This window comes from Hemiscyllium ocellatum, chromosome 16 (genome assembly GCF_020745735.1).
Source record: "Hemiscyllium ocellatum isolate sHemOce1 chromosome 16, sHemOce1.pat.X.cur, whole genome shotgun sequence".
NCBI lineage: Eukaryota > Metazoa > Chordata > Chondrichthyes > Orectolobiformes > Hemiscylliidae > Hemiscyllium > Hemiscyllium ocellatum.
In genome coordinates this window covers 17,366,333-17,388,742 of record NC_083416.1, presented here as the reverse complement: position 1 = coordinate 17,388,742, position 22,410 = coordinate 17,366,333, and the positions used below count along the sequence as shown (strand labels likewise).

Sequence of the window (22,410 nt, the reverse complement as noted above, 5' to 3'; positions counted from 1 at the left end):
CTGGGCTTGTACTCACTAGAATTTAGAAAAATGTGGAGGTAATTCACAGAAACATATAACATTTTTATGTGACTAGGCAGGCTAGATGTGGGAAGAATGTTCCAGATGTTGGGGGAAGTCCAGAACTCGGGCTGTGATGGTGCTTTCATTTTCAGAAGGTTATTTTGTTGTTTGTTTTTCGGAGAGGTTGTATAGTCAGAGATGTGGAAGCATCTAGTTTAATAATGGAAGGGGAGTGGCCAGTTCTCTCCGTTCAGGTTTTACATCATTTGTTTTAGCTGTAGTACAAGATGTGAGAGTTCAGGAGAGTTGGAACCTTTAGTAAAGAAGTCCTCTGATTTTTTTTCTGAGATTTTTCCCTGGATACTGCTCCCTCCTGCCTGTCAGAATTTGTGTTTTAATTTACCTTTTTGCCAAGGGATGTGTTTGTGGGAGGTTACTGCATTGGAAGTTGATTTGTAATAGTTGCTATATCTGGTCAGTTAAGTTTTCCAGTAGTTAAGTTATTCTAAATTCTGTTTTATTTTGTTCATATTTCAACTGCATACATTCTGTTTTGCTTAAAGCTGAATGGTTTGACCAGCTACATCACACATGGATTACCCACTTCACGCCTTCCTTAAAATAAGAAAAGTTACATTATAGGCTACTTCAAAATATTTTGAGATCTGACCTGGTCCATAAAAGATTGCAGGCTTGTTCGAGATTGATTCTATAATTCCACTTTGGGTTTAGAGTTGTTGGACTCAAAGGCGGCGAGTAGAAAGTGTTAGTGTCTTTTGTTCTGGTTATTGAATTCAGTTGGATTATGCAGCTCTTGGATAGTAATGGCTCTTTCAGTCACTAAGGGTTTTCTGGGGGTGGAAGAAGTGACTTTGGGGGTCTTACAGAAGGTGAGCAAGGCAAAGCTGTTGAAATTGGCAGACAAGCCAGCGTTGGGTTTCCCTTCATCCTTGAGCAAAAGGAGAGGTAATTACAGCAATAGCTCAACATTTAAATTTGCTAGAAATGTCATAAGAATCTTTGGAAATGGCTAGGATTCAATTGCAGATGAAGCAGTTTGAACATGAACAGGAACTGAAATTGTTTGAATTATGGTTAAAAGTAGAACATAAAAAAAGGAAAGAATTACCTGGCAGAATAAAAAGCAAATGAGAGGAGGGTCCTGGCAGAAGGAAAGGAGAGAGAGAGACAGCATTTGTACTTCAGAAGTTGGCACTTAAACAGGAAAGTTGGCTGAAAAGGATGGAGGGGAAGGTATGAGGTAGGCTTAGTGAGGAAGGTAGTGATGATGAACAAACCCATCATAGTCAAAGGCGTGGTGGGGATGTGTTTCAATATATCCAAATATTGCCAAAATTTGCCGAGAAGATTATAGAAGCCTTCTTCATTTAATTTGAGGAAGTGACTAAACAAATGAAGTGACCGGCAACCATGAGGGTTTTGTTGATCTAAACAAAGTTGGTAATAGAGCTAGTGAGGAGTGAAGAAAGCCATCCTAAATGCATATGAGCTTGTGCCAGAAGCCTACAGAAAACGTTCCAGGAATTTACGGAGACCCCTGGTCAAACATACATTGAGTTTGAAAGGATCAAAGTAATTTTGATAGCTGAATAAGGGCTTTAACAATCGATCAAAGATATGACACTCTTAGACGATCATTTTGGAGGAGTTCAAAAATTCACTTCCTCGGGTGGTGAGAACTCATGGGGAAGAGCAGAGGTTAGCATCTAAATCAAAGTTTAGCTTTCAACATCAGTTTAAATCATGAGGGTCAGAAATTGGGGAAAGTCCTCCGGTGGTAAGAGAAAGTCGATCATGGTGAAGATAATAAAGATAGCATACCCAGTGTAAAAAGGAAACCCATGAAGGGGAAAGAGAAGTTAAAAGGCTCAGATGTTTTCATTGCAATAAATTAGGCCACATGAAGTCACAGTGTTGGTGTGTTCGAAAAAATTCTGGGAAGATGACTATAAGAAAACAGGATAAGCCAGTTAAGTTTGTTAAAGTGGTAAAGGAAAGCACAGTGGAGGCTCAAAAGCTGCACCAGAATGCACAACCTGCTTAGAGATTCGTTGAGAAGGAGATGTTGGATCTTCTTAACCCATTTATTTGTGAGGCTATGGTTTACTCGCATAGGTCAGGAGCAACAGGTAAAGAAATTACAGTCCTAAGAGATATGGGATCATGTCAATCTTTGATGCTGAGAGATGAGATGTATAAATCAGGGCTACTGCCAGAAAAATTGTTAAAATGTAGAGTTCATGGTGAGACGAGAAGTGCTGCAGATTCTGAGTAATCCAAGATGGAGGACAGGAAAACAATTTGGCTGTAAGAGCTGTTCCTGTTTTTGAGGTAATTTAGATGCTGGAGCTGATTTCCTCGAATTTCAGAAGCAATAATTAGTGTTTTATAAGCTGTTGCATTACTTTGGAACTTTTAGCAGGGGGGAGTGATCAAATTAACAGCGCTTGAAAAAGGAGAAAGAGAGACAAAGGTAGAGACCACAGTGATTCAAACGAGAAAGAAACCTACACTGCTGTTACACTCAGCAGTGAATCTGCACAGCTACCGCCTTTGTTGTTTGAGTTCAAGTATCTCTGGACGTCCGAGTGATTCTAAGAAAAGTTAACAAACAGCAAAATTCACAGCTGACCTTGGAGGAACCTTTGTGGAGGAAGCTTACAGCATGGGGCAGCTAAGTACATAGTTTTTAAGTGTAACCCAACTGTTTTGTTTTTGTTAATCTACAATACTGAGTAGAGTGGGTTCATTTTTGATTAAATGTTTTATTGAGATCTGTCTCTTATTAAATTTTAATAAGATAGAACAAATAATGCGAAGTTAGCCTGGAGCAGTGATTTTTAGAGTATAGAGGAACTTTGATTATTGGAATGAGATGGGCGGGCACTTTTGTTCAGATAATTGATTATTCAGTTGATTGATTCAATGCCTCTCCTCTGAGGCTAGGAGTTTTCTGAAGTTTCATTTTTACTCGCTGTGCCTGCCTTGCTTCCTCTCTCTGCCTCAGGGTTTGATTCTGAGCTGGCACACTTGTCTGTACGGAACCTGCACCATTGCTGAAACCTCACCCCAGTTCAATGGGACTGATACATTGAGCACTTGTTAAGTTTGTTCCCCATTCAGCAGACTAGGCAGCAGCACACTGCATGCGAGCTCCCCCACCCACCTCGGACTCTGCTGTTCTGTCCTCCCCTACCCTCACCTCCTCCGTCCGCACCCCCCCAACCCCATCTGTTGCAGTCCAACCCCCATCCGCGCCAATAACCCCGTCCACATCAACAACCCCGTCCAATTCCGCCCACCCCCCCACCCCCGTCTGAGAATATGAGAAGTTAGGCCAGAGTTTAAAATGGAGGTCCTCAAGGGTTGCAATTCCTGGATTACTCCCACTGCCATGAGCTAATGAGGGTAGGAATAGGAGGACAGAGCAGATGAATGTGTGTCTGAAGAACTGGTGCAGAGAAGAAAGGTTCAGATTATTGGAATCTCTTCTGGGTAGAAGTGACCTGTGTAAGAAGGATTGCACATGAATTGGAAGGGGACTAATATATTGGCTGGGAGACTTTCGAGAGCTGCTTGGGAAGATGGGGGGAGTAGATTGTAAGGACAGAGGTCAGTCTGAGCCTGGTACAGTTGGGAAAAGGAGCAAGTCAAACAGTCAGGGCAGGCAGGGACAAAGCAGAGAATGAGGTAGGACTGAGGCCTAACAAGGGAAAGCAGTTGAATTCAGTGCATGGTTCGGAACATGGGACTGGGATATCATAGTATTTACAGAGACTTGGCTCAAGGATGGACAGTACTGGAAGCTTAATGTTCCAGGGTACCTGTGCTTTAAGAAGGATAGAAAAGGGAGAAGAGAGGAGGTGAACTGGCGTTTTTTAAAAGGGGAATACATTATGGCTGTACTTAGGGAAGATATTCCTGGAATTGCATCCTGAAATGTTTTTTGGGTGGAACTGAGAAATAAGAAAGGGATGATCACCTTATTGAGATTGTGTACTATAGATCCCCCAGTAATCAGTGGGAAATTGAGAAACCTATTTGTGAGGAGATCTCAGTTTTGCTAACAATAATAGGGTATTCCCTACCATAATAATGGTAGGGAATTTTAACTTTCCAAACATAGACTGGGACTGCCATAGTGTTAAGGGTTTCGATGGAGAGGAGTTTGTTAAGTATGTACAAGAAAATTCTCTGGTTCAGTATGTGGATGTACCTAGTAGAAAAGGTACAATATTTGATCTACTCTTGAGAAATGAGGTGGGGCAGGTGACTGAGGTGTCAGTGGGGGAGCACTTTGGGGCCAGTGACCATAATTCTATTAGTTTTAAAACAGTGATGGAAAAGGATAGTCAGGATCTAAAAGTTGAAGTTCTAAATTGGAGGAAGGCCAGTTTTGCTGGTATTAAGCAAGATCTTTCAAAAGTTGATTGGGTGTGAATGTTCACAGTTAAAGGAATGGCTGGAAAATGGGAAGCCTTCAAAAATGAGACAAGAATTCAGAGACAGTATATTCCTGATAAGATGAAAAACAAAGTTGGTATATGTAGAGCATGCTGGGTGACTAGCGAAATTGAAATTTTGGTCAAGTGAAAGAAGGAAGAATAAGTCCGGTATAGACAGCAGAGATTGATTGAATCCTTAGAAGAATATAAAGGCAGTAGGAGTATATACTTAAAAGGGAAATCAGAAGGGCAAAAAGGGGACATGAGATAGCTTTGGCAAGTAGGGTAGGAGAATCCAAAGGGATTTTATAAATAAATTAAGGACAAAAGGGAAACTAGGGAGAGAGTAGGGCTCCTCAAAGATCAGCAAGGCAGCCTACGTGTGGAACCACAGGAGATGAGCGAGATACGAAACAAGTATTTTAGATCAGTGTTTACTGTGGTGAAGGACATGGAGGATATAGAATTTGGGGAAATAGTTGGTGACATATTGAAAAGTATCCATATTACAGAGAAGGAGGTGCTGGATGCCTTAAAAGCCATAATGGTGGATAAATCCCAGATCCTGATCAGGTAGAACTCTGTGGGAAGCTAGGGAAAGCAGATGAGGTCAATAATTCACAGCTTTGCTAATGGAGATGTAGTGTTAGTGTTACTTTCAGTGATAGGTGAACCTTTAAAAGCAAGGTTTGGTATACCATATCAAATCGAAAGGAGAATTTGTGAGGTAAACTATTTGATAAGGACTCTAAATAGAAAGAAGTATCACACGGTGTGTCATTTAAATATGTTCAATCAGTATTTTGATAGGGAAAGAAAGGACAAGGAGAAAATGTCGCTGGTTACAACATAAAATGAATAACCAAGTTCAGATGATTTTGAATTGGACGTTCCTCAAATTAGATTGAACAATGAGCAACTTCTCAAAAATTGGGATAAATTATTGAGTCATCTTCTGGATGAAAATTAACATGACCTGAAAGAGCTACTACTATTGCATGGGGAGCAAAGTAGGAATAAACTGCAAAGTCCTAATGATGAATGACTTTTACCCGAAACGTTGATTTTCCTGCTCCTCGGATGCTGCCTGACCTGCTATGCTTTTCCACCACCACTCTAATCTTGACTCTGATCTCCAGCATCTGCAGTCCTCATCTTCGCCTATTGGACTTCAGTAAGGCATTTGATAAGGTTCCACACAGTAGTCTAGTGCACAAAATAAGGAGTTTCAGGATTGAAGATGCTTTAGCGGTTTAGATCAGAAGTTGGCTAGCTGAAAGAAGACAGAGGGTGGCGATTGATGGATAGTGTTCATCATGGAGCTCAGTTACCAGTGGTGTGCTGCAAGGATCTGTTTTGGGGCAACTGCTGTTTGTCATTTTTATAAATGATCTGGAGGTGGGTGTAGAAGGATGAGTTAGTAAATTTGCAGATGTCACTAAGGTAGGCAGAGTTACTGATAGTGCTGAAGGATGATGTGGGTTACAGAGGGACTTAGATAAGATGCACTGCTGGGCTGAGAAGTGGCAAATAGAGTTTAATGCGGAAAAGTGTGAGGTAATTCACTTTGGAAGAAGTAACTAATGCCGAATACTGGGCTAATGGTAAAATTCTTGGCAATGTAGCTGAACACAGAGATCTTGGTGTCCTGGTGCATAAATCTCTGAAAGTTGCCACCAAAGTTAATAGGGTTGTTAAGAAGGCATATCATGTGTTGGTGTTTATTGTTGGGGTATTGAGTTTTGCAGCCACGAGGTCATGCTTCAGCTGTACAAGACACTGGTAAGGCTGCACCTAGAGTTTTGTGTGCAGTTCTGGTCACCACGTTATAGGAAGGATGTGGAAGCTTTGGAAAGGGTTCAGATTAGATTTACTAGGATGTTGCCTGGTATGAAAAGAAGGTCATACAAGGAAAGGCTAAAGGAACTGAGACTGTTTTTGTTGGAGAGAAGGCGGCTGAGAGGTAGCTTAATCGAGATGTATAAGATAATCAGAGGGTTGATAGGGTGGACAGTGAGAGCTTTTTTTCCTTGGATAGTGAAGGCTAACATGAGGGGACATGGCTTTAAATCAACATTAAGAGGAGCCCACAGTGGATTAGCATTGTCCTACTCACTATTTCAGCAACATTCTTAATTATTCTTAATTCACCGCGCAATCATGTCACATATATTTGCATGCGACCTTAATCTATTCTGGTAAGCATCTTGTGTTCGCAGATCCTGATCCTGCTTGTTTTTGGTGATCATGAATGAGGGCCACATTTAAGTCCTGCGAGAGTGTGTGTGCAGCAGGGGTATTTTATTATTAACCCCTACATATCTTTAGCTGAGTAGGATGTCTTAATTTGCCAATTCCATTTTCATTAATAAGTGTGCTCCTGTTACCAGTTAATATTACCTAATTTGGGATTGTTTTCACCAGGACCTTTGATCCTGTGGGTGGCATTTCTGTTTGTCCTGAGTGTCCGTTTGACTCCCAGTCCTTGATAAGCTATTGGTCTCGTGTTTGTCCGTGAAGTATGACTCATTTTAATTTTAATTCCCTGTTCTGGTTCTGTCAGTGCACATACAGTGCCCCTCTGTCAAAATGTAGCTATGTCTCTTTCCATTCCTTTCCACCGCCAGCAATTAGACATTAGCTGTATCATTTTATCTCTGCCGACGTGTGCTCACCCATGGTTAGCACAACATAAGGTCTGTTCGCACAATAGACAATAGGTGTAGGAGTAGACCATTCTGCCCTTTGAGCCTGCACCACCATTCAATATGATCATGGCTGATCATTCTTAATCAGTATCCTGTTCCTGCCTTATCTCCATAACCCTTGATTCCACAATCCTTGAGAGTTCTATCCAATTCTTTCTTAAATGAATCCAGAGACTGGGCCTCCATTGCCCTCTGGGGCAGAGCATTCCACACAGTCACCACTCTCTGGGTGAAGAAGTTTCTCCTCATCTCTGTCCTAAATGGTCTACCGCGTATTTTTAAGCTGTGACCTCTGGTTCGGCACTCACCCATCAGCGGAAACATGTTTCCTGCCTCCAGAGTGTCCAATCCTTTAATAATCTTATATGTCTCAATCAGATCCCCTCTCAGTCTTCTAAACTCAAGGGTATACAAGCCCAGTTGCTCCAGTCTTTCAGCGTAAGGTAATCTCGCCATTCCAGGAATTGACCTCATGAACCTACGCTGCACTCCCTCAATAGCCAGAATGTCTTTCCTCAAATTTGGAGACCAGAACTGCACACATTACTTCAGGTGTGGTCTCACCAGGGCCCTGTACAGCTGCAGAAGAACCTATTTGCTTCTATACTCAATCCCTCTTGTTGGAAGCTACCATTTCACCTTCCTTTCTCTTAATATCATCTGCCACTAATGCCCCTATCATCTTGCCCATGCCATCATGTAATCATGGACTACCCACTGTCTGTGTAGATGTTAACACTTTGCCCCTTTCCTAGTCCCTGCAGCAGTAAGTGTTTTTAGTTCATGTACCTGGGCAGAGTGACATCCTTCTATCCTTTCTCCTGCCAAAATCTCCCCTTCCAAATTAACTATGGCCCACCCTGGCTGGGCCTCCATTATAGTACTTCAGCGCTCCAACTACAAACATGCATTGCACATCTGGTCCCAGTAATGGCTGTTCCTTAACTTGACCTGTCTCTCTTCTGCTCCATGAGCTGGGTACGATCATGTCTTTCTCCTTCCTGATTCACATAGTTTACTGGGTTCTCTCTCTTGTCTTTAACTACTGTCTCATGGCAACAGCACGGCTTCACATTTAGCTCACTGATTGTCTGTAATACCTCTCAGTTTGCCAGCTTCTAATCAGTGGACTCTACTATATGGAGATTGTGAAGGTGATGGATGTTGTTAGTGCACAGGGAGCACATTAGATGGCTCGGACATAGGGGTCTTGTTCTATGATGACTGATTCCATTTTAGCTCAGTAGCATCCCAAAGGTAGGAGCATGTCTCTGTGTCTCTGTCAATCTACTGCAGATTGATTGCAGTGAAACCAATGGCAAAAGAGGTGAAAAGGCTTTTTCAGGTCAGGCAGTTCTTAATGCTGGTGTGGAGGCCAGTGACTATTTGATCTTAATAAAGGCCACTTCCCGCTCAGGTCACCAGTCAGTCTTCTATGACCTAGCATTACCCCTTTGATAAAGCCCTGCAGAGGTCTGAGTCGTTCAGTGTAATTTTTTTTTTACAAAGTTCCTGCAATAATTGAATCATCTGAAGACTTGTCTTCTTCCTTTAACAGTGAAGATTTTTTCTTTCTGGTGGAATATGAGCACAGCCTTGTGTTATTATCTGTAGACATTGACAAATGGCTGGAGATTGCGCTGCGTCTGTTTAAATCCTTGTCTCTGCCTACCTTTGTCAGAACATATTCACCCAGATTGTGGCCTATGGTAAGCTAGCTTCAGGCAAGGCACCCTGCTCGATGCGCCAATCTGTAGGAGCGTATTTTCCCCAATCAGGATTGAATACTCAGGCAGCAGGCAGGATTCTGGCAAGTGGAAGATGTTTTTCAAGCAGAAACTGGTTAATGCAGGGGAGGGCGAAAGGATCTTCCCTGAGTCTGGCCTCGACATGAAAAATCAATTTTTCCTTTAATCCTTGGCTCAGATTGGAAAATAGTTCAATGACACTCTTTGATTTTAAAAGAGAAAGCCGTATTTGTTTGTACACTTTGTTAATAATCACATACAACATGATTATTATGTTCCTCCCTCTTACTTCATATACTCAGTCCTATGAGGCACCTAATCGATGATTGCATTCCTATGGACAGCCCCAGGTTCGCATGATCTCATGATGTACAGCAGATACAGTAATCTATAGGCCTTGCGACCTTTCCACGCATCCTGTTCATTCACATTCCAAAGTCCTTCTTCGGGTCTGTCTCAGGGTGGCTTATCTCTAAAAACAGCTTGAATTCTATTATTCATCATATTCCATTTTATCAATTTCAATTCTTCTTCTTCTTCCACTTCCCACTGTCCAAATTATATATGAAGTAAACTGAAAAAGACAGTTAGTTTTGACTTAGTTGCCATAGATTTGTAATATTAATTTTTGTTATAAGGTCAGTCATAAAATGTAAAGTCATACAGTTACCCCTACTATCAGCACTTTGTGATTGATGGGCTGTGAGCGATCTGTTTTGTTCTGGGTGTAAGAGAAATTGTTTCCTAAAGCTAACTAATTTTCTCTTCCAGGTTTAAAGGATTTTTTTTTCCTTTATGCTTTGGTTATATGTATTTATTTTGGATGGTGAAAACTATCCTTAAGATGCTAAGACTCTTTACTAGAACCTATCTCTTAATATTCAAAGTGCTGTAAGATAGTTGCCCCTCAGCTGTTTTAGGGTGTTAATGGACTGTATGTGGCACCTAGTGTCTGTTCATTCTGGGACAAATACCCTTTCATTTAACGTGGCTGGAGTTACTTATTTATCAGATCTAAGGTGGCCTTATCAGAACTGTTTCGAATGCAAACAGGCTGTGTCCTTTTTACTGTCCTTGAAGTGGCTTGTTCAATTGTATCATTATGTTTTCCTGTGTGTGAACTGGCTGTTTTGGCTTAGTGACTGTCTGCCATTTTGTTTTAAATTCTGCTGTTTTATTTTACTTTCCACTTATCTGCCATTTTGTGTTAACAGACATCTATTCTGGTCAGGTACAGGTCCGTTGCGCATCCTTAATTGTCGTTCACTTGTGTGGCTTCCTAGCCTATTTATGAGGGCAGATAAGTGTCACAACATTCCTGTGGATCCAGAATCATATGTAGGCCAAATCAAGTATGGATGGCAGATTTTCTTCACTAACAGCGATAGTGAATTAGATGGTCTTTTATGCCAGTCAACAATGGTTACATGGTCATTGTTAGACCAGCTTTCAATCCCTGATAATTCTTCGAGTCAAATATGACAGTAAATTTACTGCAGTACTTTCATTTGAGCCATTGATTGTGGATCACTTAACTCTCTCTGTTACCTGCTGTTTCCATTATAAAGCATGCATGCAGACTTGTATTGATGCTTCACAAAGGTGGCTCCTCATCTTAAGATATGCCTGTTGCTACTCCTGCTATGCCCTTCTGCATTCCTTATTGAACCAAGGTTGAAACACAATCCTCACCTATAAGGTACAGGAACAATAAGGCTAGAGGAGCATGATGCTGGTTCCCTCATTCCCCAGGGCATTCTGGTGGTTTGAGCCAAGTGGTAGAGTGTTTATTTCTTGATAGACCATGTAAATGTGGGTGAACAGATTAACCTGACTTTATGCTTAGGCAGTGACTTAACCGGAGGCCCTGAGTGAAGGAGGCAACAAACTAGGTGGCTGAGAGAGGATTTTCTTTACAGGGACTCCTTTGGGCTGGCCGGCTTTCAGCTATTGTATGTGTACAGCAAACTACCTCTTCAGCAGCCCTTATTGCTTTGCTTTGATTTGATTTGATTTGTTATTGTTCATGAACTGAGATACAGTGACAAGTATTGTTTTGCATGAGAATCAGACAAGACATACCTTCCATAAGTACATTGGGACAGAATGCAGAATATAATGTTACAGCTACAGAGAAGATGCAGAGGAAAATCAACTGTCCTATTTGAGAGGTCCAGTCATAAGTCTGATAACAGCAGAAAAGAAGCTGTTCTTAAATCTGTTGGTACGTGTTTTCAACTTCAGTATTTTCTGCCTGATGGAAGAGTGTGGAAGAGAGTATAATCGGCGTGGGAGGGATCTTTGATTGTGTTGGTTGCTTTCTGGAGGCAGTCGAATGCATGGACGAAGGCAACGGAAGGAAGGCTGGTTTTCGTGATGCACTGGGCTGCATTTACAATTTTCTAATTTCTTGAGGTTTTGGGTATGGCATGAAAAGATTGCTTCCTGTGGTGCATTTATAAGAATTGGTAATATTCACTGTGGAAATGCTAAATTTCCATCACTTTCTAAAGAAGTAGTGCTTTCTTCACTGTAGCATTGATGCGGATTGACCAGGATAGATCGTTGACGATATTTACTCCTGGGGATTTGAAGTGCTGGACCACCTCCACCTCAACACCATTGATACAGACAGGAGTGTGCCCTCAACTCTGCTTCCTGAAGTTGATGACTAGCTTCTTTGTTTTGCTGACATTGAGGGAGAGATTGTTGTCTTTCCACCATGGCACTAAACTGTCAATCTCCTTCCTGTCTCTTTTTTTGTTTGAGATCAGACCTACAATGGTAGTATCATCAGCAAATTTGTAAATGAAGTTGAAGCTGAATTTGGCCATACAATCGTGAGTACATAAGGAGCATAATAAGGGGCTGAGTACGCAGCCTTGCAGGGCATCGGTGTTGAGGATTATTGTGAATGAGGTGTTGTTGCCTGTCCTTGCTGATTGTGTCTGCAGGTGAGGAAGTTAAGGATCCAGTTGCAGGTGGAAGCAGAGTTCTAGGTCTCTGAGTTTAGAAATGAGTTTCACTGGAATTATGGCATTGAAGATGGAGCTCAAGTCAATGAATAGGAGTCTGATGTAGGTATCTTTGTTATCCAGATGTTCCAGATAGTGTCTGCTGTGGACCTATTGTGATGGTTTGCGAATTGTAGCAGATCAAGGCAATCTTGAACAGAATTGGATTTCCCTCTCTAGGACACATTTGACTTAATTCATTGACTTCAAGCTGCTAATACAATAGACTTAGGTAGCTGTGTTTATCTGTGTCCATGCATACGTGTACCATGGCTGAGCAGCATGAGGAACCAACGCTCTCGATACTTAAAATCAGTTTTCAATCAGATGAATTTCAGGGGCGAAGTTTATTTCAAGGTTAAAACAACAAATGCTGGAGATCACAGCGGGTTAGGCAGTATCCATGGATAGAAAGCAAGCTACCGTTTCAAATATAGATGACTCTTCACCTCTTTATGGATGCTGCCTTACCTGCTGTGATTTCCACGATTTGTTTTCAGTACGGATTGCAGCATTTGCAGTAGTTTGCTCTTCTCTTTGGAATTTAACTCTTTGTGTCATTTTAGGAGAGTTCTTCAGTTTTCTTTCTTGTGAGTTTCTCATGAAGCACTTTACTGGTGCAGCTGAACAGCTTTTGTAACGTCCAGTTCATGTCGAATGGCATGAATGTAGCTCTGGAGTGATGAGTGCAGGAGAGAATTGTGCCTGACAACCTTAAACAGATCGGAGGTAAAAGAGGTGCCCGAGTGCTGAGGCTGTCTGTTTAAAAGACTTGGCCGTAGTTGTTTTGTTAAGCTTTCAGCCCTCTAGCCCTCTCTCCTCAAACGGCATCATCCATTCAATGTACTCCCAATGCCTTACGCGTGGCCCCATACCAACAGAATACAACCCTTGTCCCACTCGTTATCTTTATAGGCAGCCAGACCAACTTAGTGTCAACTCATGCCAATCAATCCATGGCCCTTATACCATCCATGCTATCTCACCCAGTAATTACCAGGAGCAGATCTTAGGAGAGATGTTCAGATTAAATAAAGAAAAGGTATCTTGTCTTCCCCTTATTAAAAAAAAATCCCATTCAGAACTTTAAAATCTCCTCAAGTGATTAATCCTTTTTATAAAAGAACTGTTCTCTTGATAACCCCACATCAAAGATCTCCTTGAGCTTAGAATCTCCCCATTAGGATAATTATAGCTTCAAGCATTCATAAGGGCTTAAAGATAGTCCACGAGGAAGTATCAATGAGGATCACATCTTAAGTACCACTGACGTGGGCAGACTTTTCTTTATTTTTCTGAGAGAACTGAAGAATTAAATACAAAAGCAGAAAATACTAGCGAAATTCAGGTTTGGCATCATTTTTTAAGGCTGGCATGGTGCCTCAGCGGTTAACACTATTGCCTCATAATACCAGGGACCAGGGTTCGATTTCATCCTTGGGCGACTAACTGTGTGGAGTTTGCAATTTCTCCCCAGGTCTGCGTGGGTTTCCTCCGGGTGCTGCAATTTCCTCCCACAGTCCAAAAGATGTGTAGGTTAGCTGAATTGGCAATGCTAAATTATTCTGTAGTGCCCAGGGATGTGCAGACTGGGTGGGTAGCCATGGGAATTGCAGGAACAGGGTAGGAAGGTGGAGGGGTGGATCTGAGTGGGATGCTGAATACTGAATAGCTTGAGCAGAGCAGATGTTGGGAAGATGTTTCCATTGGTAGGAGAGATGAGAACCCAATGGCACAGCCTTAGAATAAAGGGAAGTCGTTTTAGAATGGAGATGAGGAGAAACTTCTTCAGCTAGAGATTGGTGAATCTATGGAATTCATTGCCACAGAAGGCTCTGGAGGCCAGGTCATTGAGTATATTTAAGACTGAGATTGATAGGTTCTTGATTATCAAGTGGTCAAGGATTATGGGTATAAAGTGGGAGAATGGGGTTGAGAAACTTATCAGCCATGATTGAATGGTGGAGCAGACTCAATGGGCTGAATGGCCTAATTTCTGCTCCTATGTCATATGATCTTAAGTTCTTCAGAGAGTTGGTATGGACTCAATGGGCCAAATAGCCTGCTTCCAAACTGTAGGGATTCTATGATTCTGTGGAAATAAAGCAGAGTTAGAGAGTTGAGAGTTCTGAAGGGTCCCTGGACTGGAAGCATTAACTCTGCATTCTCTTCACAGATGCTGCCAGACTTGCTGAATTTCTCCAGCAATTTCAGTTTTTTGTGTCAGATTTTCTGTCTCTGCAGTTCATTGTTTTATTTTGAGAACTTAAATAACTTGACAGTTTCAAGGTTCTTTAGATCTTCTCTGCCCTTTATGAACATTTATATCTATTCTAATAAAATGCAACATCCGTGCCGTAGGTGAAGATTAGGTTAGATTACCTACAGTGTGGAAACGGGCCCTTCGGTCAAACAAGTCCACACCGACCCTCCGAAGAGTAACCCATCCAGACCCATTCCCCTATTCCCTACTAATGCACCTATCACTAAGGGTAACTTAGCATGGCCAATTCACCTGACCTGCACATCTTTGTGATTGTGGGAGGAAACAGGAGCACCTGGAGGAAACCCACACAGACAAGGGGAGAATGTGCAAACTCCATGGGTAGTCGCCCAAGGCTGGAATCGAAGCCGGGTCCCTGGCACTGTGAGACAGAAGTGCTAACCACTGAGCCTCTGTTCTGCCCCTAAGGTCCTTAGTACAGCAAAATGAGTTCTTCCTACTGACAAATGGAATCTGTTGGAAATGGGGACACAGATGCCACTGGATCCTACCTACCAGTTTTAAAAATTAATTAGACTGCACGGCTCTACAAAACCCCACATCTTTAGTTTTTTTACTTGTGTTGTGTAAACTTCTCTATCTGTCACAGATTTTGTTTTACATTTTTTGTTCTCTATCTGTGGTATGCAAATAGCAAGAATATAACACACCCGCCTCACTGAACCTAAATCTGTCAGATCAGTTACTTCATCCAGTTCTAATTAAAATTTGCAGATCTGAATCGTTAATTCGATTTGTCTCTGCACACATACTTCCAGACTTTGAGTATTTGTCACATTTTAAAAACAAAATAATTGAGTGGGAAGAGGTTGTTTTAAAGTTCTGATAGACATTTCAACAGTGTTGACCACCCATTTCAGTTTTGGATGGATCTACACATATTGCCAAAATTTTACCTAGCAATGAATCTGGGGATCTGTCCCAATCTTTGGCTGTAACACTGAATCATTAGATTAGATTCGATTATAGATCTGTAATTCACTGATGTCATGCAGAACCACATTGAAATGCAAACATTAGCACTGACCTCTCGATAAGGGGTTGCCATCATTTATGTTTGAAGATAAATCAGTCTGAAGTATAATACTTATTAAGGTACCAAAACAAGAATTAAATGCAGTGAAAATAACTTACTCACTGAATTTTATAACTAACCAGAACCTGAAGGTGTCTGTTATGTACTGATTAAGCTGCAGATTGAATGTTTAGAATTAAAATTCCCTTTCTTAAAAGGCAGTGGATGCAGAATCATTAAATAGCAATTTGGATACAGAACTGGCTCAAATGTTGAAGACAGAGGGTGGTGGTGGAGGGTTGTATTTCAGAGGCCTGTTACCAGTGGAGTGCCACAAGGATCAGTGCTGGGTCCTCTACTTTTTGTCATTTACATAAATGATTTGGATGCGAACATAAGAGGTACAGTTAGTAAGTTTGCAGATGACACCAAAATTGGAGTTGTAGTGGACAGCGAAGAGGGTTACTTCAGATTACAACAGGATCTGGACCAGATGGGCCAATGGGCTGAGAAGTGGCAGATGGAGTTTCATTTAGATAAATGTGAGGTGCTGCATTTTGGGAAAGCAAATCTCAGCAGGACTTATACATGGTAAGGTCCTAGGCAGTGTTGCTGTACAAAGAGACCATGGAGTGCAGGTTCATAGCGCCTTGAAAGTGGAGTCGCAGGTAGATAGGATAGTGAAGAAGGCGTTTGGTATGCTTTCCTTTATTGGTCAGAGTATTGAATGCAGGAGTTGGGAGGTCATGTTTCGGTTGTACAGGATATTGGTTAGGCCACTGTTTGAATATTGCCTGCACTTCATGTATGGAATGAGCTGCCAGAGGAAGTGGTAGAGACTGGTACAATTGCAACATTTCAGAGGCATTTGGATGAATATATGAATAGCAAGGGTTTGGAGCGATGTGGGACTAGATTGGGTTGGGATGTCTGGGCAGTATGCATAGCTTGGACCGAAGAGTCTGTTTCCATGCTGTACATCTCTATAACTCTATATTTAAGACAGAGATAGATAAGTCTTGATTCCCGAGGAGATGAATGATTGTTGGGGGTATGCAGGAATTTGAGTTGAGATTTAAATTCAAATCAGCAATGATCTTATTGAATGGTGGAGCAAGCTCAAAGGACTGTGTGACCTATTCTTGTTCTTCATTTGTATATTTGCATGTTGATATGTTTGTTGTTTTGATTTATGCTCTGTATTCCTATTTCACTAGAGCCATTATTGGAATGTCTGACAGAAAAGCCCAGCTGTTTGTGTTAATAGATAACTTTTAATTATTTTTTATCATAGACTTCATATGCTCAACTGTTGGCAGCAACATGCCTTACAAAGCTTGTGACTCGGGTGAATCCATTACCACTGCAACAAAGAATTGACGTCAGTGAGTAGATTATTCTTGTGACTCCACTTCATATCACCAGAGGAATTGATTACAGATGTTTTATTTCATTGTTTTCTTTTTGCTGAATGTCATTTATCCACTGGCACTGGTATCCAATATGAAGGCTATGACTAATGGCCTTAACTGACGAGAACCATTTGGTAGTTGTGTTGCTACAGTTATCTGTGGCATGTTTGACTAAAGAGCACTGAATTCAGACCAAATTTCCTTTCTGTTTACTATACTGTTACGACACAGAGGTGAAGCTCTCTGTTAATTAAATCAAACACCCTCGATCACCTCTTGATCTGTTAAAATATGAATGACCGAGAACTCTCAAATTCCACTATTTAATGAAAATAACATCAGTTTTTTTTAACTATAAAAGAGAACATTAAACAGCTATTCACAATTCTAAGCCCCTCTCTTAATTACTTATTATCTGCCTTCAACTCTATAAAAATATGCTGTTCCAATATTACAATTATTAAACTAAATCAACTTAATTTAAGCACACAGCTGCGGTTGTCTTTGGTGTCTTTCTTCTTCCGGCTGAGGATCTCCTTGAGTTGTCTTTTTTTTAACTACAAGTATGTTTCATACAAAAAGGTACTTTCGATAGAGAATGCTTTCTAATTTCCTGGAGAGCAAGATGTTCGATCTCCATGCTTTTCTATCTTGATGGCAGTTACTCTCTCCAATTTTCAAAATGCACACAATCTTTATACTCTCAACATCACATCGTCTCAATGGTTTGATGTTGGCAAAACAATAAATTCAAACTTGATTGGATCTTAGTATCCTGGGGCATATTTTAAACTGGTTAAAACAGCACCCAAAACTCAGGTATCCACTTCACAGCCAGATGTTACATCTTTTCAATTTCCAGTTCATTCTGGGACTGCTATCTAGTCATATACTCAGGTGCTTGTAACTTCTCAGTTCAGAATAGCATTCTCTCTCTCTTAAAAGTACAGTACACACCTTCATCTTCATAACAACTGTAATTTTGGCACAACCACCTGATGAAGGAGCAGCGCTCCGAAAGCTAGTGCTTCCAAATCAACCTGTTGGACTATAACCTGATGTTGTGTGATTTTTAACTTTGTATTTTGGCTGTGATTTCTACATTTAAATGCATTGTAAGTCAATGACAGAATCAGGCTTATGTGTACTAAATTCTCCAAATGAATGCCCTGCTGACGTTAGAACAAAAAAAATGAACAATACAGCACAGGAACAGGCCCTTCAGCCCTCCAGTTCTGCATCGACACACGTTGCCCTTTCATATTAAAATTGTCTTCACTTATAGGATCTATTCTCATCCTATTCATGTATTCACCCAGTGCTTCTTGAATACTGCTATTGTGGCTGCTTCCACCATCACCTCTAGCAATGCATTCTAGGCACTGATTACCCTTTGTGTGAAAAATGTGCCTGGCACATTTCTTTTAAACTTCCCTCCTCACACCTTGAACCTGTGTCCTCCAGTAATTGATCCCTTCACCCTGAGAAAAATCCTCATATTTTCCACTCTGTCCATTCCATTCAAAATCTTATAAACTTCTCTCAAGTTGTTCCTCAATGATCTGTGTTCCAGTGAAAACTAACCCAACCTTTCTTCAAAATTAAAATCCCCCATACCAGGCAACATCCTGGTAAACCTTTTCTGTACCCACTCCAAAGAACCACATCCTTCTGGCAGTGTGGTGACCAGAATTAAACGCAATATTCAAAGTGTGACCTTACTAATGTTCAACAAAACTGCAGCATAACTTATCTATCCTTATACTCAATGTCCCTTCTAATGAAGGCAAGCATGCAATAAGCCTTTTTTTACTACTTTTTCGACCTGTGCTGCCACTTCAGTGATCTATGGACCAGAACACCCGGATCCCTCTGCATACCAATACTCCTAAGGGTTCTGCCATTCACTATATAATTTCCCCCACACTTAACCTTCCAAATGCTTCACCTCACATTTGTCCAGATTAAACTTCACCTGCCATTTTTCTGCCCATATCTCTAACTGACCTATATCCTGCTGACAATCCTCCTCACTATCCGCAACTTCACCAATCATTGTACTGCCTGCAGACTTATTAGTTAGACCAACTACATTATCCTCCAAATCATTTATGGAGATCATGAACAGTGGAGATCCTAGCACTGATCACTGTGTAACACCACTAGCCATGGCCTTCCATTATGAAAACTGTCCTTCCACCGCTACTCTGTCTTCAATGAGAGTTCTGTATCTATCTTGCCAGCTTACCCTGATGCCATGTGACTTCACCTTTCGTACAAGTCTGCCATGAGTGACCTCGTCAAAAGTAGACCTCGTCAACTGTTTTTTCCTCATCAGTCATCTTCGTCACCTCAAAACCTTGATCACGTTAATGAGGCATGACCTCCCCCAGACAAAACCATGCTGTTTATAGTTAATCAGTCTATTTGCTTCGAACTGCTTATGGATCTTGTCCCTGAGAAACTTTTCCAATAATATCCCTACCACTGATGTGAGGCTCATAGGCTTGTAATTTCCAGGGTTATCCCTTCTACCCATAAACAATGGGACAACATTAGGTATTCTCCAGTCTTCTGGGACCTCGCCTGTAACGAAAGAGGATACAAATATGTATGTCAATGCACTAGCAATTTGATCTCTTTCATCACTCAGTATTCTGGGATAGATCCCATCAGGTTCCAGGGACTTATCTACCTTAATACTTTTAGAGACGCGCAATACTTCTTCATTTTTAACCATAACTTGGCTTAGAAATTCCAAACTCCCTTTCCTGAGATCATCCTCCACCAATTCCTTTTCTTTGGTGAATACTGAAGCAATGTATTCGTTTAAGACCTCAGTTACACCTTGTTAAAACACACGTATCCCTTTATGGGTAGAAAATGGTACTTCATTGACTGCTGATCACCTTGGCTGAGAGAACAGAAGTCTCAGTGGCAGGTTTTGGAGAAGTTGGATATTGAGTTCAAATGGTCTCAGAGCAGCATGGTTTTGGATGAAAGAGTGGGTGAAGAATTTGAACAAGAGGTCATATTGCAGGTAAGTTAAATATTTAGTGCAACAGGTCTTGGGGATGAGGAAATTGTAAATTCAATGTTCCAGAATTCAGAATTGCTGGTGTGGTGGAGCACATGTAGAGTAATAGAAAATTACTTCGCCAGATCTCAGAACGTAGATTTACTGCTAAGTTTAAAGATGCAAATTAACATTTTAAATATTGTGCTGCAGGCACTTTCTGCTGATCAGTCCATGCCAGGTTATTTCAGTGGGCCATGGCAAGTTCCTGCCATTGTAATATCTGTTCAATTCATTTATTTCAGGAAGGAAATCTGCCGGAATTATAAACTGCCAGAATGTGTCAGTCCCATGCTTTCTCAAGTCATATCCCAAAAATCAATGCAAGGCTTGGTGAAAAATCCTGGCCACAATGCCACATTAATAGTGTTGCTGATTTGGAATCAAGCCTGTTATTGTGTTTATTTATTTCTGGTATCAGTCATCGTAAGAGACTAAGGGAATCTAGGAAAATGTGATAATGGGATAGTTTCTTTTATTGTCCCTAATATTTTGTGTTCTCAGAGTTTTTGGAAAAATGACTATGTCCTGAGTAGGATGATCAATATATATAATGTTCTTGCAGATCTCATTCACAAAGTAGACTAGTTTTAGCATTCTCAGACATCTTAGCGCCTGTCTTATTATTCAGATTTTCCTCTGGCTCTGTTATTAATTATAGTAAATTATTAAACATATTTAGTACCCTTACTCTCCATTCTCTGTGCTATTTCTTTGAAGGTGCACTGCTTATTATCTGGGGCAGGAATAAATAAAAGCTGTATATTTTACTGAACTAAGCACTGATTCAATTATAGTCAATAAACTATTAAAATATACTTTAAAAGTTGTGAGATTTAAAGGCAGAGGGAGGGGGCACAGAATATTAGTGAAATATGGACACATCGTGCTACAGCCAAGGAAGCAAGTCAGAGTGAGTTCATCTATATTGAGTGTCAAGAGAGTAAGGTAGGCTAGATAGTCTTCATTGCTAGGAGTGTAAAAGGTAAGACTGATGAGGTAGAAACGTGCATTAACACATGGAAGCATGATATGTTTGCCATCAGAAAAATATGGTTGCAGGAAAGGCAGGACTGGCAACTCAACATTCCATGGTGTAGGATCTTTAGGTGAGATGAATGAGGGTGTAAAATGGTCAGTAGAGTAGCACTACTAATCAAGTAATCAGTTACTGCATGGAGAGATGATATCTTGGAAGGGTCTTCAAACAAAGCTTCAGGGTAGAACTTAACATTCAAGGGGCAGTTACGTTATTGGGAGTATATGATAGACACCCAAAGAGTCAGCAGCAAATAAGGAGAAAGCATTTTGACACTTCATAGAGGTATGTAAGAGTAATAATCAGGTAATTATACTAGCGAGTTTCAACTTTCTCAACATTAGTTGAGATAGTCATAGTATTAAGAGTTCAGAGTGGGTGGATTTCTTAAATGTATCCAGGGGAGCTTTTTGTATCAATAGATAGGATGGCCCAATAAGGGATAGTGCCGTGCTAGATTTAGTTCTGGAGAATGAACACTTGCTTGGCTTCAATGTGGCAGCGGGAGAATCATTTTAGCTATAGTATTCACAATATGGTATGTTTCAAGTTTGTGATGGATAAAGAGAAAAATGGACAACAAAACATGGCTTTGGATTGAGGGAAGCAGAATCTGACCAAAGTTGACTGGGAACACTCCTTGTGGCTGCAGTTGGGCATTCAAAAAAGGAGCTGGGAGAGTACAGGTCCAACATACACTCTTTAGGGGGAAATATAGGAGCAAAAAGGTTAGGGAACACTGGATGTCTAGGGCAATTCAGGATTGAATGAGGAAGAAGAGAAAGGCTTTTTGCAAGTCCACAGGGAGCAATTCAGTTGTCCTAGAGGAATATGGGAAGTGCAAAAGAGGACTTAAGAGAACAATTAGAGGAGCAAAAAGGGGCATGATGAAGGATTTACAAACAGGATTCGAGAAAATCCTAAAATACTTTATAAATATGTCAAAGGGGAAATGTTCACCAGGAAAAGTTTAAGAAGCATTAGGGACCAAGAGAGGAATCTTTGTATATATCTGTGGGATACTGAAGGGATGTTAAATGAATACTTTTCTTTGGTCTTCACTCGGGAAAAAAAGATGAGATGTAGAATTCAGCAAAAGGGACTGTAAGGAACCTGCCTAGTTTGACAGAGGAAGTGGGGAGGTATTGAAGTCTGATGAATTTAAAAATGGACAGATCCCCTTCCTGGATGAATTACTTCCTAGGCTGCTGCCGGAGTTGAGGCAGGAAATTGCAGGAGCTCTGACACATATTTCAAATTTGTGGGAGTGGTGCCAGAGGACTGGAGGATGGCTAATATGGTTTCCCTTTTCAAGAAAGTTGGTAGAGGTAAACCAGGAAATTACAAACCGTTGAGTCACATGTCAATGGGAGGAAAACTATTGGAGAAAATTCTGAAGGACAGAATTAATATTTACTTGGAAAAGCATGGGCTAATTTGGAATAGTCAGCATGGTTTTGACACACGAAGGTCATACCTCACAAATCTGTTAGAATTTTTCGAAAATGTGATCCAAGTGTGTGGATGAGAAAAGCTCAGTTGATGAAATTTACATGGACTTTAGCAAAGCTTTTGATAAGGTCACATTTGGGAGATCGATTGTGAAGGTTAAAGCACTTGGAATTTGGGGAAACTTTGCAAGATG

At 40.9% G+C, this 22,410-nt stretch overlaps 1 protein-coding gene across 1 annotated transcript in view; it reads left to right on the top strand.

The window, feature by feature from the left end:
- Positions 1-22,410, top strand: part of LOC132823541 (ran-binding protein 17-like) — a 955,175-nt gene that overhangs the window by 19,487 nt on the left and 913,278 nt on the right. The window contains exon 3 of the mRNA XM_060837486.1: positions 16,533-16,623. Within this exon, the coding sequence (XP_060693469.1) occupies positions 16,533-16,623 (91 nt within the window). The remainder of the gene's footprint in view (positions 1-16,532; positions 16,624-22,410) is intronic.